The sequence below is a fragment of the Tursiops truncatus genome, chromosome 18 (assembly GCF_011762595.2).
Source record: "Tursiops truncatus isolate mTurTru1 chromosome 18, mTurTru1.mat.Y, whole genome shotgun sequence".
Classification (NCBI taxonomy): Eukaryota; Metazoa; Chordata; class Mammalia; order Artiodactyla; family Delphinidae; genus Tursiops; species Tursiops truncatus.
In genome coordinates, this window is record NC_047051.1 from 8,617,067 (window position 1) to 8,643,978 (window position 26,912).

The 26,912-nt window shown below is 41.4% G+C and overlaps 1 protein-coding gene across 4 annotated transcripts in view; it reads left to right on the plus strand.

Moving 5' to 3' along the window:
• The window catches only part of FRY (FRY microtubule binding protein), a 424,933-nt gene that overhangs the window by 362,856 nt on the left and 35,165 nt on the right, over positions 1-26,912 (plus strand). For all 4 annotated transcript variants that reach the window (XM_073795022.1, XM_033843712.2, XM_019936771.3 and 1 more), the window contains 11 exons: positions 1,115-1,236; positions 4,100-4,287; positions 5,319-5,413; positions 7,431-8,038; positions 9,178-9,275; positions 9,606-9,776; positions 13,419-13,559; positions 15,594-15,773; positions 17,762-17,923; positions 20,196-20,270; positions 23,033-23,203. In XM_073795022.1, the coding sequence (XP_073651123.1) occupies positions 1,115-1,236; positions 4,100-4,287; positions 5,319-5,413; positions 7,431-8,038; positions 9,178-9,275; positions 9,606-9,776; positions 13,419-13,559; positions 15,594-15,773; positions 17,762-17,923; positions 20,196-20,270; positions 23,033-23,203 (2,011 nt within the window). The remainder of the gene's footprint in view (positions 1-1,114; positions 1,237-4,099; positions 4,288-5,318; positions 5,414-7,430; positions 8,039-9,177; positions 9,276-9,605; positions 9,777-13,418; positions 13,560-15,593; positions 15,774-17,761; positions 17,924-20,195; positions 20,271-23,032; positions 23,204-26,912) is intronic.

Sequence of the window (26,912 nt, forward strand, 5' to 3'; positions counted from 1 at the left end):
AGAACATCACTCTGGAAAGCAAAGATATTAGCCACGGTCAACCCAGTGGCAGCTGCAGAGAGGACAGCTGTCTGCTCCTGTAGTCCAAGGAGTCATTTCTAAATGGAATTCAGAAAGCAGAAACGGTAAGGATGCATGATAGGAAAGGGATCAAACTAATAATAAATCAAAATCGAGAAAAACTGCGAGCGAGCCTGTTTTTTGCAGGTCTTCTGGCTCTTCTAAGGAACAGTTTAACTTGGAAGGCTTCCAAATCGCTAGTCCCCTGAGGTCCAGTATTTGTATAAACGCATGCTTACCTGTGACCTGGGGCATGCTGACCTTCCTCAGTGAGTTAAGTCCTGGAAGTCTAGTCTATATAAATATTTGTTATCTACTTTCTCACATGATTTTTCTTTATTCAACTAATGCATCAGGTAAAGCAAAAAATGAAGAAAGAGCATTTTTTTTTCAATTAATGATTTAGAGTATTGTGTGCATTCAACTCAATATAGAGTTTAACGTACAGGAAGCTCAGGGAGGGGCTGGTGATGCCTCCATACTGGGTACCTCAGAGACCTGACTGGTTTGTGGAGAAGAAAGATATTGTCACCACTCACTGCTGTCAGTGTTGGGAAGGGTGTTCTCTACAATTCTCAGCCCTGGATCCGTCCCATTCTTACTGTAGAAAACCAAATAGACAACAGAGGTTGTATCTTCAAGTCGGTGCTACAGTATTTGGCAACCTAATGATGTGATCCTGATAAAAGCATTATCTCTGCAAATTCTAAGACATAGAAATTGAGTCTGTGTCTAAATCTATATTTTATTTAACATATTATATCATTTTGTTTAACAAACACATAGCACCTACTATGTGCTAAATAAACACCGTCCTGGTGAATTGAGAGGTTTTAATTTTGTGGGTAAAACATAAGAAAAGGTGTGTCTCCGTCAATTAGCTAGTTCTGTTTTGAGTATGCTCTTACGCTTTAGAAGACTGAAATTTACCACCAAATTAATATGTAAAACTTTTAAAAATGTATGTTGTACTTTTGGAGTTAGAACTGTGTATATGGTTTTAAAAATGCAGAACGATAGTTACATTTTTGGCATTTTGTGTGTTTTGTTGAAGGGCATATGGTCCGCTTTGGTGCCATGAGGACATCACACCCAAAAATCAGAATTCGAAGAGTGCTGAACAACTCACTAATTTTCTACGTCATGTTGTGTCCGTGTTTAGAGATTCCAAATCAGGTACTTCATCCTGTTTCTCCAAATCCCACTCTCAGCATTTTTCTATAATGGAGCTCATTCTCCCCATATAACCACACACTGTGTATGTGTGTGTGTGTGGCGGGGCGGGGGTGTGTGTGTGTGTGTGTGTGTGTGTGTGTGTGTGTGTGTGTGTGTAAAAGCCTGCATTCGGAAGCCATAGCAAAGGAATAGTCTTAGAGGATATTGAAGCTTTTTCAGATGTGCCTGAGTGATAGTTAATGTCACGTATACTGATACTCGCATTGTGCTCTATCAAATAATTTCCCCGATGTCTCTGTTCTCCTTGCTTCAATTACCTTACTAGAATTAAACTGTGCCTGTATTGATTTTATTTAAAGAAAGCCATGAGAGAGAAGTCGTAGTCACTGACTGTCAGACTCAACTGTGAAAACTGTCAGCCTTGCAAACTGTTTTTTTTTAAAAAAAGAATTTTGTGATACAATGTTTTCGGCTTTAAAAGTATTTGCTGGCAAGTCCTGTGCCAGTGACCACTCAGTATTCTGCACACGGTCTGATTCTAATTTAGACAGTAGCACCATCACAACATTTAAGCCCTTAGAGGCATTCCATTCAGATTCGGCTTGGCCTGGGCTGATGTGTGTGTGAAATTTAAATTTGGTTCCTCAGCACGCTACAGCAGCTCTCCCTGCCTTTCTTCACACAGCAGGCTGGCCGCAGCAGATAGGGCTCACCACCTCTCCCGGCTGCTCTGGTAGTCAGCACATTTCACAGTTTGAAACATTCCAGATTCGCCACATCTCTTTGCATGATCAGAGGACACTTACTAAAAAACAAAAAATACTGTTCAACTGAAATGGGAAAGTTGTTCTAGGAATGGGGTTGCCATTTCTTGTTTTGAGTTTCCCCTTTGGAATTTCTTTGAAATATTAAGACTGCTTTTATTGGTATTTCCCCCACTTAAAAGTCACTTAATAGCCTAAAGGAAGACATTTATGATGCATGTGAACTCTTCATTTGTGTAACACTCCTGATTGTATGAAGATGCTAAAAAGGAGAAAACGTACGAGTACCTTATATAGCGTGTTCTCAGAGGGTCGTTCAGACTGCTTAGAATATCGTATGTCTTCACATCTTGCACAAGATACTTTTACCCACCTCAGTTTCCTTGTACGTCGCTACTTTCTGTTTCCAGTCCAGCACAATAAAATGTGTTCCTGGAAACACTTGTATTAGTCAGGGTAGCATAGCTGCTATAACAAATAACCCCCAAAGCTCAGAGACCTAACACAAGAGGCTACTTCTGGACCACAGAACAGTTCAATGTGGACATTTGGGAGACAGCCTTCCACCTGGTGCTTCAGGGACCCTCTGCCCTGTGGCCCTGTCATCCCCTAGGCTCGGAGGTCTCAGCCCTCTGTGTCCGTGGGGCAGGTGAAGGAAGAGAGTGTGTGGAGGATTGCTCCGGAGGAGTTTACATGCTAGCTTTGCATGTGACGTCCGGTGCTTCTTCCTACGTTCCACTGGCCAGAACTCAGGCACGAGGTCACGCCTGATTTCCAGGAAGGCTGGGAAATGTACGATCAGTGTGTAACAGGGAGTAAAGGAAACCTTTTTCTTTTCTCTGCCACCCATGAAATAGCTTTTCCCAAAGGACATCGTCCTAGTGTTGGTGGGACGGGGGAGGATTCTGCAATCCTACTAGTACAGTTCCAGCAGTATGATTTAAATAAGCTTTTGTTCATTGCCAGGGGACCTAACCCCCATATATTAAATGGCTTAAGTAGAAAAATATGTTTTGAAAAGCAAAATAAAGATGTAAAAAACTGTTTTGAAACATCCATTCATATGGGTTTAATCCTGTATTTACTACCCCGAATGTGTCTAAGTCCATTTTCCAGGACCCTTTGTTGACTCTGCAGGAACATTTTCTTATGTGGTCTACGTGTCTCTGGGGTGAGACAGCCAAGCAGCAGCTAACAACAGTAACACTGAATGATCCCTCCTGGTCTCCTTCGTGAGATGGTCGAATGTGCCACAGAGCCTCTAGACCACGGAGACAGCTCAAGTCGATGTTTTCATCATGTCCTGTGACTCTCGTAGCCTGATTTTCTCCCTGTAAAGAGGCACAGCAGGTGTAGGGGTTAGTGGCCCAGTATTCAGTCATGGACTTTCCCTTCTGCTTTCATTTCTGTCTGATCACATGGTTTCCTGAGGACTGAGATTACCTTCATGCTGGTGGAAGAACAGATATTCAGGCGAAAGTTTAAATGATGCCTGCCTTCTCTGCCGTGCCTACACCTCCGTATCTGCGTGTTTATGGACTCTTCTGAAGAGCAAAGACTTTGGCCCAGGCCGTGGCTATGCTTTGCTTTCCTCTGCGTACACAAGTCCTCCAAGAACTTGTTTCTAACAAATTCTCGTATGAAAACGGGAGTGAAAGTATTCTGTGTAAAAAGTACAGAAGAACAATGTCAAACAGTAGCAGCGTAATAAGTAATAATACACTTGTGAGCACATGTTATGTACCAGAGACAGCACTAAGCCCTGTTTAAGTTGTTTGATTTTCACAGCCCCTCTGAGGTAAATGCTGCCATCCACAAGGGAAAGACGAGGAAGCAGGCTCGCAGAGAATTAGCTTCTTTCCCAGAGTCCCAAATCCCCCATTCGAAACTAGGACCACCTTGCTCCAAAGCGTCTGACTGTACTCCACTATGCCTCCTTAAGACTGATGCAGATTTGGGTTTTATTTTAAAATGGTTAATTTTTAAATAAGTAGCACCAGGAGGTAGCGCTGTGCAGCTAGCTTGTTGTAAACGTGCGGATAACTGGGGTCCGAGGTTTGCAGAGGAGCGGCTGACCTGCTCCCACCCCTGTGCCCTAGGTTTCCACCTGGAGCAGCAGCTGAGTGAAGTTGCTCTGCAGACAGCCCTCGCCAGCTCTTCCAGGCACTATGCCGGCCGGTCCTTCCAGATATTCCGGGCCCTCAAACAGCCACTGTCGGCACACGCCTTGTCGGACCTTCTCTCGAGGCTGGTGGAGGTGATTGGAGAGCATGGAGATGAGATTCAGGTATGGAAGGAAAGTCCAGGAACTCACCCTTCTCTCAGCTCAAAGATGGGGTGTTAATAACTTTCTTTGAGTTTTCTTCCACTCGCCAAGTATCCCAGCCATTTGGACATGTACAATTTATTTTGAAATTCTAGAGGTTGACTTTTATTTTTACAAAAATCACTCCAGGGGGCATTGTTCTAGAAATCCAGTGGACACTTTTATTGAGCCAACAACTGAAATCCTGTGGTGACTCTTTGTGTTGTTTTGTCTTTATTGATTTTATTTGGTGGGGGCTGAGGGAGTTGTCTTGTTTTGTCTTTTCTACTAACAACCTAAGATGCAGTTGTGCAACCTGCCCACCCAGAGGAGGGATCGCTGTTGTATCTGTGCAAAGCACCACATCTGTCTGTGTGGTTAGCCTTCCATAAACTGGGAAAAGTGAAAGAAATAGTGGGGACAATGGATGCCACAGGAAGACCCTGTGGACTGGGGACCCCAGAGACCAGGGAGCTGGAAAGCCAGGGGCATTACAAGCTCTGTAGCTTGTAATGTAATGTAGCTTCTTTTCCACCAGAAATGTTCTGCATCTCAGAGGACCTGCATGCCTGTAGACTTCAGCTTCTTTTCCTCCTCCTGGCCATTGGCCGTACACTATAAAATGCCCTTGGGACGCAGCCCTTCTCATACTTCATCTCTTAATCCTGGCTTTCAGACGTTGCCACTCTGTATTTCACATGCCCACCATCCCCTTCAACAAGGGGCCATGCTTGTCCCTTGCCCCTCCCTGTTGGATTTCAAATGAGCTTGATCTGTGGAAGACCTCACAGCTAGGGAAATAAATCTTCATGATTATCTGCTAACTCCTAAGCCATCTGAATTTCCTAAGTGGCCCTTAAAATTTGTTTGTAGCCTTTGTGCATTAAAGTAACCATGACTGTCTAACTTCCAATATTACGATTATTTGAATAGTTTGTTTTGATTAAATTTATCTTCAGGAAGTTAGCAATAGTTATAAGCGGTACAGAATGTTGTCTTTGCCTGTTTGGCAGGGTTATGTCATGGAAGCGCTCCTTACCTTGGAAGCTGCTGTGGAAAACTTGTCTGACTGCCTGAAGAACAGTGATCTCTTAACTGTATTATCTCGGTGAGAATCAGTTTAACTTCGTTTTGAAAATCAAATATGCTGTACTGAATATTTGGGAAATGCCTGGACTTTGGGCAATGTCTAAAGAACGAATCCAGTTTTGGAAGTCTGTGTATGATCCAAGAAAGTATGTATGACATTTCCTTAAGTTAAAAAAAAAAAGTTACAACACACACACACACACACACACACACAGTAGAGAAGTATTTTAAAACATCAGCAAGATAGACAATAAATGGGGCTTCCCTGGTGGCGCAGTGGTTAAGAGTCCGCCTGCCAATGCAGGGGACACGTGCCCCGGTCTGGGAAGATCCCACATGCCGTGGAGCAACTAGGCGCGTGAGCCATGGCCGCTGAGCCTGCACGTGCTCCCCAACGGGAGAGGCCACAACAAGTGAGAGGCCCGCGTACCACACACACACAAAAAAATAGACAATAAATGTTATTTCTAAATAATACAAATATTAATGATTTTTCATTTCCTATTTCTTTGAGTATTTTTTCAAATTTTATGTAATTATCCTATTTATTACATTCTATAGAAACAAAGTATTTTATTTTTTAATTTTCAAAAATTTTTTTATTTTGGCCGGCTTCTCATCGTGGTGGCTTCTCTGGTTGTGGAGCATGGGCTGTAAGCTCATGGGCTTCAGTAGTTGTGGCATGTGGGCTCAGTAGTTGTGGCACACAGGCTCAGTAGTTGTGGCGCATGGGCTTAGTTGCTCCATGGCATGTGGGATCTTCCTGGACCAGGGCTAAAACCCATGTCCCCTGCATTGGCAGGAGGATTCTTAACCACTGCACCACCGGGAAGTTCTATTATTTATTTTCGGCTGCATTGGGCCTTCGCTGCTGCGTGCAGGCTTTCTCTAATTGCGGAGAGTGGGGGCTACTTTTCCTTGCGGTGCGCGGGCTTCTCATTGCAGTGACCTCTCCTGTTGCAGAGCATGGGCTCTAGGTGCGCGAGCTTCAATAGTTGTGGTACGTGGGCTCAGTAGTTGTGGTGCATGGGCTCAGTCACTCCGCAGCATGTGGGATCTTCCCAGGCCATGGATCAAACCCATGTCCCCTGCATTGGCAGGCAGATTCTTAACCACTGTGCCACCAGGGAAGCCCCAAAGTATTATTTTTTAAATGAATATATATGAAACACAACTGATCGATCACTATAAAAACAGTTGGAATAAATGTTGATTTTACTTGAAGAAATTTCTACCTTAGGATCTTTCTTTTTTTAAATTTTTCAATTCCTTTTGCTCCTGGCAATGTTTAATAGCCCATTTCAAATCATTCACAATTTTGTATTCTGTTTGTGTAATTAAGCTCAACTTGCTTGAAATTCAGTTGGCAATGTTATATCACGTTGAGCTTTGTTTCATTTTTAAGTTGAACATTTTTATGCATACGTAGTTTTAGTGTGATTAATAACATCATACACACTTATCTATAGAAACCTACAGATTAACCTAAATCAGTAAAAATTTAGCAAGAATGTTCATAAAGAGTTCTATCTTTTCAGCCTGATATAGATTTAGAAATCATTTTTCATAAACGTTTATAAGTGCAAAAACTTTCCTTTGACACAAACATTTACTTTTTTTTCCTAGCTGTTTCTTTATCTGTTCTTTTTATCAGTCAGTTAATAGAATATTAACATTTGTACCTATCAGGTACATTTTATTTTGTAATTACTCTTATCCAAATTCAAACAAAAAATAAATGAAAGATCAGTAAACTTTACAGACGACTGCTTATTTCTTTAACTTTTTGATAAGTGGAAATCAGTATTTGATTTTGTTGGTGAGGGTGGTTCTGATTAAGTTTTGTTTTTCATAGCTTTATGTTTAAGAATAAGGAAACCTATTCTTTCAGTTTAAGAATATGGAAAAATGAATAGAAAGTAATATTTCCAAAGAATGATTTCCCTTCCTCATTGTTTGTTGTTGGATCTTGAGAGGACTAGCCTTTCACTGAAAGGTGTTGGCTTCCTATTGAACTTTTTAACTTTTATACCCAGCTCTTCATCACCAGACTTAAGCTCTAACGCTAAACTAACAGCAAGCAGAAAGAGCACAGGACAGCTCAATGTGAACCCTGGAACAGCCAGCGGCAGCACAGCAACTGCAGAGCGCAGCCGGCATCAAAGGAGCTTCTCTGTGCCCAAGAAGTTTGGTGTTGTCGACCGGTCCTCAGACCCACCTCGGAGTGCCACCCTGGACAGAATCCAGGCCTGTACCCAACAAGGCCTCTCCTCAAAAACCAGAAGCTCATCTTCCTTGAAGGACAGCCTCACGGACCCATCACACATAAACCATCCAACCAACCTGTTGGCCACCATCTTTTGGGTCACGGTGGCCTTGATGGAATCCGATTTTGAGTTTGAATACCTAATGGCCTTAAGGCTGTTGAACAGACTGCTGGCTCACATGCCACTCGATAAAGCTGAGAACCGAGAAAAACTGGAGAAACTCCAGGCACAGCTCAAGTGGGCGGACTTCTCAGGGTTGCAGCAGCTGCTCCTGAAGGGATTCACCTCTGTCACCACCACCGACCTTACCCTGCAGCTGTTCAGTCTGCTGACACCAGTGACCAGAGTACCCATGGTGGACTCATCCCAAGCCATTGGTAAAGCCCACCTCACTCACGCTCTTACCATTCTGGTCATGGTGGGACTCGTTTAGTGTAATAAGATAATGTGGGCTTCGTACTTCTAACGATTCTGCTTAAAAATGGTTCTTTGGGAACACTTTGTTCTTTCTTTTAAAATTCTATATAAGTCTTAAAATTCTATGTAAGTCTTAATTATGTATATTGCAAGAGATATTTTTAAGGCAATAGCATAAAAGGGGCAGGAGTAATACATAAGACAGTAATCAATTCTTTATGCTTTCCAGATCAAATTGCAGACAGTGTTGGTTTATTCCATTGCTGTTGTACAGACTTTTTTCCCTTTTTTCTTAACTCCTAAATCTTTTATTTTTCTAAGCCTTTCTTTTCCTCTTGAAAATTCCCTTGATTCCCTATCGTTTTGAATTAAGCCAACAACAAACCAGATTTTTTTTTTTTTTTTTTTTTTTTTTTTGCGGTACCCGGGCCTTTCACTGTGTGGCCTCTCCCGTTGCGGAGCACAGGCTCCGGACGCGCAGGCTCAGTGGCCATGGCTCACGGGCCCAGCCGCTCCGCGGCATGTGGGATCTTCCTGGACCGGGGCACGAACCCGTGTCCCCTGCATCAGCAGGCGGACTCTCAACCACTTTGCCACCAGGGAAGCCCAAACCAGATTTTTAATTACCATGGCATGTGGCCCAGAATTCTTTCCAGGAAGCCAAAGCTTGATACAGTGGAGCTAAGCTACTCCTCATCATTTTAAAGAGTCTTTCTGATTACATGAGTAAGACTTAAATGGATTGGCCTGTGTCTTCTCAAGCAGGTTTTCCTTAAAATACATTTTTGATAAAAATTCAAACTAGTGCTTCAGTCCATTTTAATCTGCTTTTTAAAATCTGTGCCAATCATTCTTATTTGCAACAGTCCGTAGCAAAACAGCCGCTGAACCTGCAGATTACAAATGTACTTCAGTGCCTCCTTGGAAACGGTGCCATTGCAGTCGTACATTCTTCCTGGATTTATGTTAGTTCAGATCAAAGCTGCTTCAAAGGCTGCTTTTGCAGCACCTCAGAATAAAATCTGTAATATGCCTTCCCGCTCTTAATGGTTCAAATGCACCATATTCACTTGTCTCCATTGTATCTTCTCTAATCCAGGGTTTCCACTGAATGTCTTGTGTCTTCTGCCCCAGCTGATACAGCATTTTGAAAACCCCGGCCAGTTCTGTAAGGATATAGCCGAAAGGATTGCTCAGGTATGCCTTACAGGTTCAGGCACATTCAAGGCCTAATGGTGGGCGGAGATTACCAGGCTCAGACAGGGTGATGAGTTTCATAAACCTGAAAATAATAACTGACATCACTAGTAATTCACATCTCTGGGTGGCTGATTTGCATTGTCATTTCATTATTGAGAAAACAAGTGGAAAAAAAATTGTGAAAATTAAATTACTAAGCGCCTCCGCAGCTACCCAAAAAATGTATCGATCAATTTTCCAGGCTGCTGGAGCTTATAGCAAAATTGCTGACATTTCTTCCTTTTCATCAGGCTATTTTATCTCTAATTGATTTTCTTCTTGTAAAAGGTTTGTTTGGAAGAGAAGAACCCCAAACTTTCCAACCTTGCACATGTCATGACTCTTTATAAAACACACAGCTACACGAGGGACTGTACCACATGGGTCAACGTGGTCTGTCGATACCTTCATGAAGCATATGCGGACATTACCTTGAATATGGTTACCTACCTGGCAGAGGTAAGCTCTTCAATTAAGGATAAAATCTGTTATGGTTTCTATGGGTAAAATATGTATGTAAAACGGATAACAGTAGCCTTAACTCATTGATCACCTATTATCTACTGGCATAGATGCTGTATGGAATCATTTAAAATCCTCACAACAACCCAGTGATGTAGGATTCTTTATTTTAACAAAGATTCTGAGGCTCAGCCGGGTTAAGTAATCTGCCACAAGTTTAAGGTGAAATGAGGTGTAGCTGCCCCCGAAGCTTAAACTCCTTTTTACTACACGAATACCTGTCAGACATGGCAGAGATGAGGAGATTTTATCTGCATTATTCTGGGTGTTCAGATCTTATTTAAGGAGTTACTGTGTGGCTTGTATGTTTAATGGTTGTTTGCTCTGAACTCATTAACAAAGCATATATTTTTGAAAACAACTTTTTATCTTCATCTTTTGTGTTTGTTTTTAAAACTGGGATGGGATTTTTGTCCTCATACCAGTGTGTTCCTAGCACATTCATTGCAAACCCCTACTCTCACTTCTGTGTACGCTGATGCTAGAAATACATGCCACTTTCGGCAAGCGATGAAATGTTATTCTTTAGCGACCCCAGACCCCAACTGGTTTACTATACAAGGTCATGAAATCTATGAGGCAAGTGATTGATAGTATTACCCTGTTTTAGCATTTTCAGCGTTTGCTTTTCCTCTCTGGATCTGCGTTCATGCCTCTTGCTGGGGCCTTTTCAGAAGTGATGAAGACAGTCCATTCTAATTTTTCTTGTATTATATCACCAATTCAGAATGCAGATAGGTTAAGAATCAGTCATTTTCAGAAAGGCTCCATGAGACTGAAAGCCTCTACCTAGAAAAAGGTAGCTGCTTCATCCACCAGCATATATAGTTGACCCTGCAGGATTTTGGTTTGCAACACAGATCAGCAATATTGGGGTGTGTTCGCACTGTCAACAGCCAAGGATTATTTTGCTCTTTTCACACCCCCATCCCTGGCATTTAAAGAACCTCTCTTAGGTGCCACCCTACTGCTTTTGATAATCACCTTGGTCACATCTGTCCCTGCAAGAGTTACTAATCCAGCACACACGTACCTTAGCACACAAGAAGCACCGGGATAAACAACGCAAACACCCTGCTTCCCAAGGCAGCCAATGCCTGTTGTAAAACAAGGTGAACTGGGAGAGAGCAAGGAGGCAAAATTTGTTTGGTTCACTAGACATAAAAGTTTCAAAAATACAAATGGGCCGTGGTCTGTACATAGGATGGAATATTATTCAGGCTTAAAAAGGAATGAAGTACTGACACATGCTACAACATAGATGAACCTTGAAAATATTATGCTAAGTGAAATCAGCCAGACACAAGATGACAAATACATGATTCCACTTATATGAGGAACATAGAAGAGGCAAATTTATAGCCCCTGTTTTACAGTTATAGAGTTTCAGTTTGGGATGATGAACAAGTCCTGGAAATAAATAGTGGTCATGGTTGCGCAACAATGTGGGTGTACTTAATGCCGCTAAATTGTACACCTAGAAATAGTTAAAATGGTAAATTTTATATTATATGTATTTTACCACAATAAAAAAATAAATTAAAGTGGATATCCTAATTTGTTCTATGCTGCCCTTATCAACAATTGTCACCAAAAATTTTATTATAAACTTACCTACTCACTACATATGATATAAATTAACTGCTATTTCAGTTAGTCCCATGTTCTTTCAGGTGTTGGCCAGGTACCTACATATAATTTTAGGCAGCTGTGGTCACTGTCTCCATTGAACCTGCTGTGCTCACTTCACGCTAACTTTGTATGTGTGTATGTGTTGACATAGCTCACGTCTTGTCACTTTCAATAACTGGAATTATATCGTTAACCATCTACCTTTTGTTGCTTGTATTCATAATTTTTTTAAAAATAGTCCTTTGATGCAGACTTTTTATCAGATTATACATAGCTCATTTTTCCTGGTGGCATTTCCCAAAAAATCTATCCAGGTAAAGCTCATGGATACATTTGGGAAAATGTATGCATTTGGGAAATTGGTCTTCACAGAGATTTTCCCAATTTACAATACTACAAACAATGTATAAATATTCAGGTTATCCCATATCCCCACTAAATTCTATCATTTCATTTATACATGTTTTCAGTTGAATATTTTTATTGGTACTTTAAAATTAATCTCTTTATGTATTTCCTTTCCAGTGAAGATATTCCTTTTTTCATACAATAGATTTGTGAAATTGTATATTTCCTCATCTGTTAACTGTTCAGTTATTTCTTTGGGCCACTTTTTTTTTTAAATTTATTTATTGTATTTTTGGCTGCGTTGGGTCTTCATTGCTGCATGTGGGCTTCCTCCAGTTGTGATGAGCGGGGGCTACTCTTCCTTGTAGTGCACGGGTTTCTCATTGCAGTGACTTCTCTCGTTGCAGAGCACGGGCTCTAGGCGCGCGGGCTTCAGTAGTTGTGGCACGCGGGCTCTAGAGCGCAGGCTCAGTAGTTATGGCGCACGGGCTTAGTTGCTCCGCGGCATGTGAGATCTTCCTGGACCAGGGCTCGAACCCATGTCCCCTGCATTGGCAGGCGGATTCTTAACCATTGCACCACCAGGGAAACCCTGGGCCACTTTTGATGTGGAATTTCAGCATTTATTTGAATCATCTCTATTAATTTTTAATTTTGAATAGTAACCTTTTTCATTATGTCTGTCACATCAGTTTTCTCATTATTTTGCTTTCCTTTTTGAAAATGTCATTGATTTTTTTCCCCCTGATTATAAAAGCAGTATGTGTTCAAAAATAATTATATTATCTAGGGAGAAACACTTTCAACATTTTGTTGGGTTTACTTCCAGCATTATTTCTGTGTAACACACACCCATTCACATCAATGTTGGCATCATCTATTATATAGAAATTATATATCCTTCCTCTTTCACTTAATATCATCTGATATCCTTTACTATCTTTAAAAATGTCATTCTATTGACTGCATGATATTTCATCATACAATTTACCATAATCTATGTATCCATTTCCCTAGTGTTTGACATTTAAATTGCTTACAGAGCTTTCTTGTTTTGTGTGGGTTTTGTTGTTTTTTTTTTTTTTTACCATTATAAATAATGCCTTGGTGAAATCTCTTACTTAAATCTTAGTATTTATCTCTAGGTTTGGAAAAGTTCCTAAAAGTGTAATTAGTATTTCAAAAGATATAAACCCTTTTAGTACTGTTGATCTCAATTGCCAAATTATCCAATTTACATTTCCACTGATGTGTAAGAATACTCTTCTTATATGCTCACCAATACTATCATCAATTTCTAATCTTTGCCAATTCCATAACTGATAAATGTGTCTTTCGTTTTCATTTCTATTTTTCAGTCATTAGTGGTGTTTGATGCTTTCCTTTTGAGGTTTATTTTGTTGCACTCCACTGTATAATATTATATTTATAGACTCAGACCTACCTGCGTTGCCTTTGATAATACCTCCATGTCTTCAGTAGTTAGGATTTTCTTTTCCCTCCTAAGGAAATGTGCAATCATAAAGGTACTAGGAAACCCTGGTGCTTCTGTGTGAAAATCTGGTGTCAAGCTGACTCCCTGTGTGCTTTTCCCCACAGCTGCTGGAGAAGGGCCTCCCCAGCATGCAGCAGCCCCTCCTGCAGGTGATCTACAGTCTGCTCAGCTACATGGACCTTTCTGTCGTTCCGGTAAAGCAGTTCAATGTGGAAGTTCTGAAAACCATTGAAAAATACGTGCAAGTGAGTATTTGAACCAGGATGTTTCCAGAAAGTCATTCCAGAAAGATTGAGGCTTTGCATGGAGCTTTCTTTGTACTTGGCCACAGAGCTATATGGGTGCCAGGCTGCATGTTCATTCATTGATACCCATAACATGCTGAGAGCGGCTGAGACGGTGGCCGACCACACCCTGAGCGGTATCCTGAGGCCGCAGTGCGTTCCTGAGCCTTCGGAGGACACCTCTCTGCCTCTTGGACTTCTAGGCTGGGTATTGAAAGCACACTCCTGGCTGGGAGGGTGGGGGCAGGGTCTCCTTTGAGGGGTCCTGTTTCAGTGGAGAAGGAAGAAGCAACTTGCTTGTGCCTGGTTCTAGGCCAGGCGTTTCAAATGCGAACAGTTAATTCAGAGGTTCAAATTGTCCCTTTAGAGTTGAAGGAATTAAGGTTAAGAAAGTGGCATAAATGTACTTGAAAATACTCCAACAAACAAAACGTAGTGCACTTGGTAGATTTCAGAGTTCAAGGGCAAATGCTAGGTTTTTCTCTGGTTAAACTCATTGACTAAAGCCATACAATTTTAAACTTTTTTTTTCCATCCTCACTTCACCAGTCACATTACTTGCAGAAAATTACTTAATGCTAAAAATGCTTTTCAAACTTTTTTTTTTTTTCCGAGTGGCATTGCTCCAGTAATAGTTGTACCATGTGGTAGGCATTCATTACCACTTTCTCACTTTACACTCATGAGAGACAGGGGGTCAGTTCACATCTTTCTACTAATCATATGCCCCTAGTTTTTTAAAAAAGTGATTGTTTTATTAGGCTACCTATTCTTAGGCCTGTGGGCCATCCCTGGTACTCAAGATCTTATCTTGAATGGTGGCTAATTTCATATTCAAACCATGACCTCCCGTGTGCAGAATTTAACAGTGAAGGAAATGTGTTTTATTTCATGCACTTTATTCCAAGGCCCAGGCAAATAATAACTTTTATCATGCTAGTTTATCTGTATTCAGTATTTTTGTTGGAGAAGTACCTCAGTCAGCTTGGGGTTGTCAGGGATACAAAGAGGGTGAAACAAATGAGACTTACAGGAAGAGTAGGAGTTTGATAAGGCAATAAGGAGAGGAAGGGCGTTCCAGGATGAGGGAATTGCATGAGGAAAGGCACAGAGGCTAAGAGACCTTGGCTGGTTTGGGCAACTCCAGGAGTTGCCTGGGGGAGATTACCCCTGCAGGCCTTCCTCAAAGAGGGTGGACTCCACCTTGTCCACCAGAGGGAGCCCTTGAAGGAGTTTAAGCAGGGAAGTGGCTTGAGCTGAAGATTCTAGAAAGATCACTGTAGCTGGAGTGGGTTTGATGACGGACCCAAGGAGAGGCTGCAACTGGGGAAACCAGTTAAGAGGCCATTGAAATAGTCCAGGCAGAGGCCAGAAAGGATTCAGCTGAGCCAGTGCCAACAACAACGGAGGGGGCGGGGATCAAGTTCTCAGGAGGGAGGGAAAGAGGGGAGCTGAGAATGGCTCCCAGATTCCTGGGTTAGATCAGGAGGAAGGTGTGGAGAAGAGAAGAGGGCTGAGGGCAGAGGTCAGATGCCCAGGAGCAGATGAGGCAGGAAGAGCCAGAGAAGTAGAAGGAGGACCAGGGACGCTTGGAAACTGGAGGTGGGGAGAATCTTGAGAAACGCTGAGTAGACAGTAGCGTAAACTGCAATGAGGGTTGCTGCAGGGGAGGGGGCCATTGTTTGTTTTCTGTTTTGTTTTTCAAACTGAAGAAATACCTCATTAGCAAAAATGGTACCTTGTCATTTTAAACTTTTACTTATTTGAATGTGGACAACACGGGTCTTTTTTATTCTTGTTTCCTAAATGTAGCTCATCTTATGCATAAATTATCTTTTTATGTCATTTGCCTTTTACTTATCGCAGAATTTCCTGCACTGTTTTAAATCAATGAGTTCTGACCGGTCATTAGAAGTTTCGGTAGCTAGCGGCATATTGTGTGTTTTGTTTTTTTTTTTAATTATTTTTACCCATTGACTGTTTTATTTCCTTCAGAGCGTCCACTGGAGAGAAGCTTTGAATATCTTGAAGCTAGTAGTTTCTCGATCTGCCAGCCTAGTTTTACCTTCCTACCAACACAGTGACCTTTCAAAGATAGAAATACATCGAGTATGGACCAGTGCATCTAAGGAATTACCTGGGAAAACCCTGGACTTTCACTTTGATATTTCAGAGGTATGTTAACTGTTTCTGTAAACTTTAGCATGAATACATAGTGGCAAAGGTCAGAACTAGTTGCCTGGAGAAGGGGAGACTTATTTTACAGTTATGTCAAGTGAAACCTCCTAAGACCTAAATTAGGTTCGACGCATTGTCCTATTCACTGGGGCTCTTCAGTGGCAGCTTTTAGAAATAGAAGCTAGCCTCAGTTGTATAAAAATGACTTCCCCCCAAAAGATAACTTTAAAATGGAATGATCTTAAGCATTTTAAACCATGACCTTCACTCATTCTGTATCTGACAGCTGTCACGTCCTATCTTGTATCCACAACCTTGTTTCCTGAACTGCAGCCAAACCAGCGGATGCCTGAGATTTACAGGAATACGGGATCTGCCTTTGTGGTCACTTCCCCAAGCCACACTGCTTTTTAAACCAGTATAACTACCTAAATTCTTGCCTTGAGGGAGATGGGTGTGAGGAGGGAAGAGACTTATAAACTAAGGAGTTAGGAAGAGAAGAAGACAGAAAATAGTCAGGTTTACCTGCTGGTCCACGAACAAACTTTTGGGAGGCCTGTGCTTAACTATTTTAGTCCAAGATGTAAAAATACATTTGCTTTCCTGTCTCCTTTACCCCATGGCCCATAAACCCCCCAAAGCAGAAACAACGGCCTGTCCACTTTGTAAGCAGGGTCTGTACAGTGTCTGATGCATGTTAGGTAGTTCATAAATATTCTTCAGCACGGCTGAGTGGATTCATTCACTAAAGGAATCAACTAGATCTGCTTACATGGAACTCACTCTGTTGATTAGGTTGTAGCTAGATTGGGTTTTCTCACACAGCAGTCTCATTGACTGTTCATCATTTCAGTACTCAGGAGGAGATGCTGTTGTGCTTCCATTGTGATATTTAGTGTGTATATGATATTAAGGTATCAACTCAGTATTTTGCAATGTTTAACATTTTTTTTACATTGCTGGGGGTGGGGGAAGCTTACTCTTTGACTTAAATTTACTCTGTCCCAAAGAGGTACAGAAAACCTGTACCCAATCCGCTGCATGCCCCGGAGACCCAGCTGCTCCAGAAAGATGTGCCTTGAGAGGCAGGTGGAGAATTACCAGCCAGCGTCTGCCATCTCTGAATGTAGGCCTAGGAACAGGTTTCTGCAGAGACCTCCCTGGGGCTAAAGTTTGGGAGGTGCTGCCTACCCAGCCACCACACTCCAGGACTCTCAGGAAGTGAAATTTCTGAAGTGTTGTCAAGAACCTGGCCCTGACCTCATTCATTAAAATAATTGAAAAGATATAGATAATTTAAATAAATTTTTAAATAATTGAGAGTGTATCAAGATTGGTGATTACAGGTTGGGATGAGGGGAAGGAATTTTGGTCTTGTTTTAACTATAAAGAAAGTCTTTCAAGCTTAAATATCTGAAAACTATTTTGCTTTCCTGCATGTCTTCCTTCTTAACTTTACAATCATTTCCAAAGTGTGTTTAAGAACACGCAATTGGGGCTTCCCTGGTGGCGCAGCGGTTGAGAGTCCGCCTGCCGATGCAGGGGGCACAGGTTCGTGCCCCGGTCTGGGAAGATCCCACATGCCGCGGAGCGGCTGGGCCCGTGAGCCATGGCCGCTGAGCCTGCGCATCCGGAGCCTGTGGTCCGCGACGGGAGAGGCCACAACAGTGAGAGGCCTGCGTACCGCAAAAAAAAAATGAAAACATAAATAAAAGAAATATATTTTAAAAATTAAAAAAAAAGAACAAGCAATTGGATTTGTTTTCAGCTGCTAAAGAGGGTGGGACAGTGTTGAAGATACAAAATGATCTGGACTATGTATTTGAACATACGGAAAATGAGCCTCCTTGTAACACTGAACTTCTCTAATCTGAGTTTTAATCAGATAAGCAGTTCTTGGTTGCTGCTGGGATAGAGCGATCCACATACCCCAGAAGTATGAATGAGATAGAAGAACGTGTGCTTCTCTATTCTTTTTTCTCAAGACGCCCATCATCGGGAGGCGATATGATGAACTGCAGAACTCTGCTGGGCGTGATGGGAAGCCCAGGACCATGGCTGTCACCCGGAGTGCGTCTTCCACCTCATCAGGCTCCAACTCCAATGTCCTTGTTCCTGTAAGCTGGAAGAGGCCCCAGTACTCTCAGGTAAAGGGTCCTCGACTCCCAGGATTGGAAGGGAGCTTGGGGACCTATTGAACCCAACTGTGATATGGGATTCCTGCATCCAGCATCCCAATATTTCCCGTCTGGGCATCGACACTTCAGTGATGATGATCTCGCAGTATTCTGTATCCCGAGGGAACCCATTTTATCTTTGAACAGTTCATTACATTGAGTTGAAGTCTGACACTCTCTTGCTTCTTCTCATTGGTCCTTGTTCTCTTAAGGCTTAGAAAATGCAATTGGATCTGTCTTTCACATGGCAGCCCTTCAAACACTTAAAGAAACTCTCCCCCCTCTGCCACTCACCCGAATCAGTCCTCTTTTCTCCAAGTAATACATCCTTAGTTCTCCTAACCAATCCTGCATAACAGGGCCACACCCCACTGACCATTCTGGCTGCAGTCCTACAAGCCTGCCCTCCAGTCAGTGGGCTCCATGCACACCTGACCCTGCAGAGCATGGTGGGCGGCCAGATTTCTCTGTGGTTCTGTCATCTGTATTCACTTTCTGGGTGACTGCATCACAGCGTTGATGTCACTGGAGTGAAACCCATGCATTATTTGGGGCTCTTTTGGAGACATATGCCAGAAGCCCAGTGGAAAACTACCTTAAGTGGAAAGGGAATGTGTTAACTCCTGTATCATAACTTCAAGCAGAACTGGATTGTAGCACACACCATCCTTAGACCCTCTCTGTCCTTCTCACTGCCCCCACCTTCTCTTCCCAAAGTCTCAGACCTGCTCTCCTCCCTGCTGACCTCATTCTCAGGCAGACTGTTCCAACGTGAGGCCCAGCAACCTCTTGCAGCTCCAGATTTACATGGTCTTTGGCTCTGACGATTTCAGGACAGAGACCTCCCCTCCCCAGCGTCGTAGCAATTCCGGAGAAAGGGCTCTGTGCAAGAGAGGCAGAGTCCCATTTGGCGGGAGAAGAGCCGTCCCAAGATAAAAAGAGGGACTGCATTACCGGAGGAAGGCGAAGTGGGTGCTGCTGGGTGCTGCGCAGAGAGAAACTCTTTGTTTGCACGCCCAGCAGGACTCATCCTCACTCTCAGAGTTTAGGGAAGTGGAGCTTAGAGCACGGCGCCTACTCACTGCCTGCTTGAATAGAGAGCCCGCCCTACTTTCTTGGGAATTTGGAAAAGAGAAGACAAATGTCCAGCCCAATTCCATGCTCCTCTACATTCATTCCTTCCCAGAATTGTAAAGTGCCCACTAAAACTTAGGGAAATAGGTTAGTGAATCTCTTGCCATTCTTCAACATCAAGGTCCTCCTGTCTTTGACCTTGAAATGACACCATATTGAGTGAGTGTCCCGTCTATAATTTGAAAAGAAGGATGCAGGGAACTGAGTTCCATTAAGAAGGAAAATCTATGAGTGATATTGGCCTCCTTGCAGTCTGCATATTAAATCAGATTAAAAGGGAAAAAAATCATGTTCAGGAGAGGAGGACGATTGCTTTAAGAGCAATTCTGAAGCACATTCACGTTTTTTAGGCTCTGGTTACCCATCCTTTTCATTCTCAACTCACCAGTCACTCTGAGACCTAGTTTGTCTATGTCATTGGGAAATGTGAAGGTTTGTAGAAGAATCCCTGGGCCTAAGGAACTGAAAAGTAAGGTTTACGAAGAACAGCAAAAGGAATTCTATCCATTTAATTATAGGAAGAATAAATTGAGAAAGATTTAATATGCCTTGCAAATAATCGAATTTAATTCTGCAGAAAGTAAATTTATCCTCCCATTTGAGGAAAAGAGAATTGTGTTGTCATATAATAGATTTAATTTAGGTGTAAGGAAAGGCTTGCTAATGATTGAAAGTTGTAGCACACAAGAAAGATTATCAAGGGGAGTAATGAATATCTGCTGGAGAACCAAGGGGTTGACTTTCACATCCCCTCCCTCGGGAAAACTTAGATCAGCACTGTCCAGTAGAAACAGAATGTGAGCCTCATTTTCAATTTTCTAATAGTCACCTTTTGGAAAAAAAACAGGTAAAGTTAATTTTAATAACACATTTTAGTTAATCTAATATATCTAAAATATTATTTTTTAACATATAATCAGTATTTTACAATTATTGGTGAGATATTTTACATTCTCTTTTCATACCTACTCTTCATGTATTTTATATCTCCGTTCTCACTGGCCACATTTCCGGTGGGTTAGCCCTTTGTGGCTGATGGCTACACTACTGGAGTAGATTTGATCACAGGACCCCATGAGTAAAACCTGCCTGTGTGTTTCTCTTCCAGAAGAGGACGAAAGAGAAGTTGGTACACGTCCTTTCTCTGTGTGGCCAAGAAGTCGGATTAAGCAAAAATCCATCAGTAAGTTCTGTCCTATATCACATTTATTTTGGTGTCATAACCTTTTTACCTTTGGTCAGTTTTTGCCTTTGCTCATGTAGTTTGGAGGTTTCAACTATGAATTACAAGTATGATATCCATCATCTAGATCAAACCCTTAGATTATTTCTCTCCATAGTATGATTTTTAATCTCAGTTCAGAAACAATGAAAGATGTTATTGGCTATTTGCCCCAGTTGGTAAATAAAAACTCAGTTATTCTAATTTTTTTAATAACTTGGATATTTTTAATAAATATGCCCAGACTTTCTTAAAATATGTATATGTGACTGTCTTCTGCACCACCATATATGATACACGTTCCTTTTCGGTGTAATTTTACTCTCTGTACACACATCTGTTACCGTGATGTCACTATTTCACTCATGTCCAATAAAGGCAAAAATAGTGATATATTATCATGTTTTTTGTCCTATAAACTTCCACTGAGGAACTTCCCTGGCGGTCCAGTGGTTAAGACTCCATGCTTCCACTTCAGGGGGCATGAGTTCGAGCCCCGGTCAGGGAAGTAAGATCCCGTGTGAAGCGCGGCCAAAAAAAAAAAAACAAACACAAACCAACAAACAAAAAACTTCTACTGACGTTACAGTTGCACAAAAATGCCATTGGGCTTTGAAATAAATGAATAATTGAAGTCTTAGAAGTTAGCTTCTGAAGCTTTTATAAAATTTAGAAAATTCAAATTGTGTGTGTGAGAATATTGTAGCAAAAACAATAAAAATCTCAGGGTTTGGTTTTACCAGGTATTTTTATTTCATCTATCTCACAGCATCTTTATTAGTAACCAGAAAAGAAAATAGCAAACTAAGTAACTTCCCAAGTAAGAAGTAGCAAACAGTGTCTCTGGGGAACTACTTTTAAAATTCCAAAATGTATATACTAATGTAATTCATGAGCAGGTGAAATATGAGACTCATAGGTTCGAGCTCAAGTGCAAGTTGCTACTTGTAATCGTCTGGGAATGTGCCCCAGCCAGAAGGGTGGCCTCCGCTGAAGTCACCTTCTGAGTTATTGATCAGTGGGTTTGCTGCTGCTCCTGTGACATCATTGAGGGCAGAGGGACAAGGAGATAGTGTGGGGTAGATGGAGCCCCCCAGCCTGAAAGGGAGAGGAATGGGAGCCCTTTACCTCTGCAGTGGCATAGCCAGAGAGGTCCATTTCTTACCACCCCTGCGGTTACACTGTCTCCTTCAGATCCAAACCGCCTGTTTCTGTGCCAGGCTTTTCTAGCTAGAAATGTTTACTATGTTACAAATAAGAAAAGTGGCACTAACAAGGAAAGGGAGGCCTTGGCTGAGGGAATCAGAATTCTGGTCTCTCATCTCTCACTGACTAGTTGGCTGGTCCTCAGTGCTATTTATCTCATAGACCCATTTGCAATCCCTGTACAGACTGTGTATCTTGTACCATTTTATGAAAACCTAGTGCAAATCCTATGACTGCTCTTAAACACTGGAGAAAAAAAAGAATGTTTAAAATCCATTCCCGGGCTTCCCTGGTGGCGCAGTGGTTGAGAATCCACCCGCCAATGCAGAGGACACGGGTTCAAGCCCTGGTCCGGGAAGATCCCACATGCCGCAGAGCAACTAAGCCCGTGCGCCACAACTACTGAAGCCCGCATGCCTAGAGCCCGAGCTCCGCAACAAGAGAAGCCACCGCAATGAGAAGCCCGTGCACCGCAACGAAGAGTAGCCCCCCGCTCGCCGCAACTAGAGAAAAAGCCCACGCTCGGCAACAAAGACCTAACACAGCCAAAAAGAAAGAGAGAAATTTTTAAAAAATAATTTAAAAAAATAAAATCCATTTCCGCCCCTTTTTTTTCCTTTTGAGAGATATTTGTGATATTTAAATTCTTATAAATGACTTGCTTACTTTCAAGGAAGACCAAGACGTTATAACGGTTAAATAAAGAATACTGTTCATTTTATTTAAAATCAGTCTATGTTCAGGAGAGGCTGGAGAGCAAAACATTTAGATTTATTTGAAGTCTGTTATTTCTACAGAGTTATATTAAAATGGCCCAAGTGAAATGGACCTAAACATAGAAGTTAATTTAAAAATATTAACATACTAAAATTTTAATAGAAAAAAAAGTTTTGTTTGAATCAACAGGACAGGACTTTTAAGTATGAATTACGAGCACGGCTGCTCAGCTTCTCCTCTGTAATTCAAATGAACAAGTACTGTATTTCCTGACTTATGTTTCTTTTTCCCTGCCGGTTCCTGGTTTATCTCTAAGAGGGTTAAATACTTTGCTCTCACAGTTCGTTCTACAATAACATATCTTGGCATCAGTAGTCCTTAAAATCTTTCATGATAATATGTATGTGATGTGTATGTGTGTGTGAATCTGTACAGTTTCTAACCTCGGTAAGTGCAGAAACATTGGAAAATTTCTTGGCTGCTGTAGACTGTGAACATACACTCAGTTGTCACACACACACACGCACACACACGCACACACGCATGTAGGATACACTTTTCATTAAGAAGCAGCGATTTGACTCTTGAACAGTTTCCTAGTGTGTGAACTTGCATCTTCGCAATGAGTTTAATCTGAAGGCGCCTGTCCAACATAAATAATAAAAGAGCATTCTAAAAATACCCACTTAAGGAATTAGGTGTGTACTGGAAATACAGTGCTCTGAGGAGCCAGTTACACTTTTTGTAGCACAAACAAAGAAGGGAGAGCGGTTTCTCAGCAGAGGACTCTTGGTTCGTAGGTGATTTTCTCGTCGTGTGGGGACTTGGATCTGCTGGAGCATCAGACGAGCCTAGTGTCCTCCGAGGACGGCACCCGGGACCAGGAGAACATGGACGACACCAACAGTGAGCAGCAGTTCCGGGTCTTTAGAGACTTCGATTTCCTAGACGTGGAGCTGGAGGATGGAGAGGTACGGCCAGGCTCGGTGAAAACCATCCGCTCAGCCTTTTCCTTGACTAACAGAACAGTTTCTTTCTATCTGCTAAATAATGAGTTCTTTCATTAGAAAGCTGTAAACTTTATTTTTAATCAATTTATTCAAAGTACAGCAGCTTAACTTTGGCAAAAGTCACCACAAGCTTCCTGTCTAAGCCCACAGCCAAAGCCACCAAGTTCTTTCTAAATGGCAAAGATCTGACTTTGAATGACCATACAGAGACTCTGTGTGTGTGTAGTCCAAAGGTGAACTTTAAAAAAAAAAATCACAGAAGCATTCAAGGTCTGAGCCTGTTCTCTGGTACCTGGGTAAAACAGGCTAAGCATTTTATTATTTTCAATGTGCAATTGCTCTCATGGGTTGACGTCAAAGCTTGCCTGCTGCAACCTGCGATCAGAGCCCAGGGGCCCCGGCATCTTTGTGCTGTTTGATGAAATCCTCAGAACTTGAAACTAGATTTAACATACAAGAGCTCTTGGCTCTGCTTTCAGTTGGTTCTTGACACCTGGAGTAGCTGAATTCAAGTATCAACAGGCAGATGCAGATCTGTTTATCTGAATGATAATCATGGTAATAAGACCCTTTCCGTTATGAGTCATGTTTTTGAAAACCTGGGGTTGCAAGGAGGAGCATCATTTCAGTAGCTCAGGGGCATGTTCCAGCTGAGAGGCAGGCTTTTTCCTCCTGGGATGGACACTATGTTCCCTGAAGTGGGGTTGGCATCTGTAATAAAGCCTGGTACCCAGCCTGGCATGTGGTGGGATCCACATACTTCAGCTCACATTTAACCAAGCACACTCTATTTCCCAGACAAAGAAAGGGCTTTCTGCTAGCCGTACAGTTAAAATGGAGGCTCAAATTCAAAGTTTGTCATATCCTATGGCAGGTAGGCACCTCCTAATTTAACGATAAACTTGTGGGAAATGATGCTTCAAGTAACTGCTTACCTTCCCTAAAAGGATATTATTGCTGACCAATCCACTTATGTCAAGGCAAGGCCACGGAGCTGGACAAGCTCTCTTGAGCTCTATTTTTGTCCTTACTGGCCACTGACTGCCCTGGCTGTCTGTGCCAGCAAGGAAGAATCATGTTCTCAAAATGAAGAACGTTTTCTTTACCAATTCTTTCCCTGGAAGCAAGTTTAGCAGATCCAGTCCTTTAAGAGTATAAAGGCACCAACTGCAAGGCATCTTTAAAATGCGTACGCTTTCATCTTGAATTGTTCTCAAGCCAGTAAAAAGCATTGCAGAGTTTTCTGACTGTTAACCATAATTAGTGATAAAGAAATCAATTGCTAAATGCTGTGAGGATTGTTTAAAAAGTCTAATGCAAAATACAGCTGTTTTGAATACTTTCGAAATGATCCAGAGGTATATGGAATGTCAAAAGTTTAGCTTCCTGGTCTGAGCAGCTGACCTAATCTTTGCTCTTAGGCTAGAATTCAAGCTTGGGCACCCTCTTCAGGGGTTAAACTATGGAGAGAAAAATTGATGAAACAAGAGAGGCATCATTTTTCACTGTCAGCCAAAGAAAAATGTGTTACGTGAAGGGACCTAGGAGGAATGGTGTCAGAGAAATCAGAAACAATTTCAGAACAACTAACAAATTTAATTTCTATCAAAATAAAGTAAGGAAAACCATAGATGCCCATCACTTGAAAATAAATATTATACTAGTATTTTTCAAGGACAATAAATAATGATTACTAGGCCTTCCTTCTAGTGTTCTCGCTATTGTCCTGGCCAACAAGAACTGAAAAATCATAGTGATTATTTTATCTTGTATGATTAAGATTTTATAAGAAGTTAAAGAATGTGAAAGTATATATTTTATCCAAATAAAATTAACCATTTGAGAATATTTTGCTACTTCTCAATAAGGTTATAATAAGGGATCCTTGCGAGCTTACAGAGTGGTAGAGTGAAAATGCAAGGGCTTTGGAGTCAGGCAGGTCCAACTCTGACTTTCAGCTCTGCCACTGACCCAGCTCAAGCCTGGATGCAGTTTCTCTTGGCATCCCCATCTATCGAATGGGAGTGATAATACCTGCCTATAGAGTTGACGTAAGGATCAAGTAAGATGACCTATGTAAAGCTTTTAGCATAATTTCAGGTAGTAGGCATTCTAAATATCTGTTCCTTTGTACTGTCTTTGGTGAATAATTTCAGTATTTCCTCATCTGCGAAAGGTAAGCATATTTGGCTTCTAGATCAACACACATTTACTAAAAAAAAAAAAAGACAAGGTTTTTGTCATGTCTATTCCTTTTCATTAAATAGTCTCAGAATTTATTGACTAATATCTTTAAGGGTTTGCCTTTGAACTTCTCAGAATCTTTAAAGGGTGCTGTGTCTTTGCTATTAATTGCACCTCAGCAGTGAAACAGATCATGATCACAAACACTTCTGGTTTTGTGTGCAGGATCAGGTGATGCCACCTTTTTTCCCCAGCTGATGACCCTCATTAGTCTTTCCATGACGCTTCACGATTTTCTCACAAATAAAAATTCAGGCATTCCAGAAAAAAAGTGTTGAGGAGACCAAAGTTGTCACTGAAGTGGAAAGCTATTTCAGAAATTTTATTTATGATTTGTTACCAATTACATCATCCACCGCTAAGAGGTTTGGAATTTCCGGTGTTTCATACTAATTTTTCTTTATGGGGTTAGTGTATCTTTGTCTTTTTCTTTAAGTTGCATCTACTGACATATATACTGTTAGCACTGTTAGTTGCTGTTGTGTTAAAACTAAGACAAATGCACTTGAGTATCTAATATAATCATTTTAAATAGACCTCTTATTTGTTTTTCTGTCCATTCAATCTGCTACACAGGAACTTCAGGTAAGACGATGCTATTTTCAATTCAGATGCACTAGTAGATGTTTTGCATCATTGCAGATTTATAACTGCATAACTGCTTTTTCCCCCCTTCGAGAGTATGTATGCCTATTTGCACATTTACACTGAGATGTGTGTGATAGAAGTATTTTTCTTGGTTGCTGTAGAAGGGAAATATTTTCTGAAGTATAAATATTAGATAGTTTTAAAATCTTTATATGTTTAGTTCTGGAAGTTGCATGATTATATCTCTTGAGAGAGTGAGTTTTTAAATATGATCCATGGAAATCCTATAATTTCTCATTAGGCAGTTGCACAGCTGGATTGGTTTTGCTGTTAAATTCTTTTATTAAAAGTGAAATCAAGAAGCTGCATCTAACAATATACCACATATACTGCCAATCAATTCCTTTTATTTTCCAGGAATTAGGAGCTATCTTTGGATGGTGACTATATTAAATTTCATCCAAATGAGGACCCTTTTCAAGAAAAAGGGGCCCGGTAATAATTACACTCAGACAACAGGCATAAGCTGGCATTATCCTGGGCAAACTGACCTATAATCACCCTGTATCTATGTCATATAGACTTACTCTAAGTAGGTACATTTGAGAGAACATATTTTGACCATCCAAGTTCCTTCAACAATAATTCTTATTTTTTGGAACTCCAGGATCAAAGAATACGATTTCCAACATTTCTGGAACAGTCAGTCGTGAATACTTTCTCATCTCAGTGTAAATCCTGAGTGGTTATTTAAGTTTGATAACTGACATATGCAAATTGTCCATCAGGAATAGTTAGCCATCTTCTAAATTATCTCACACATAGAAAATCTCACTTA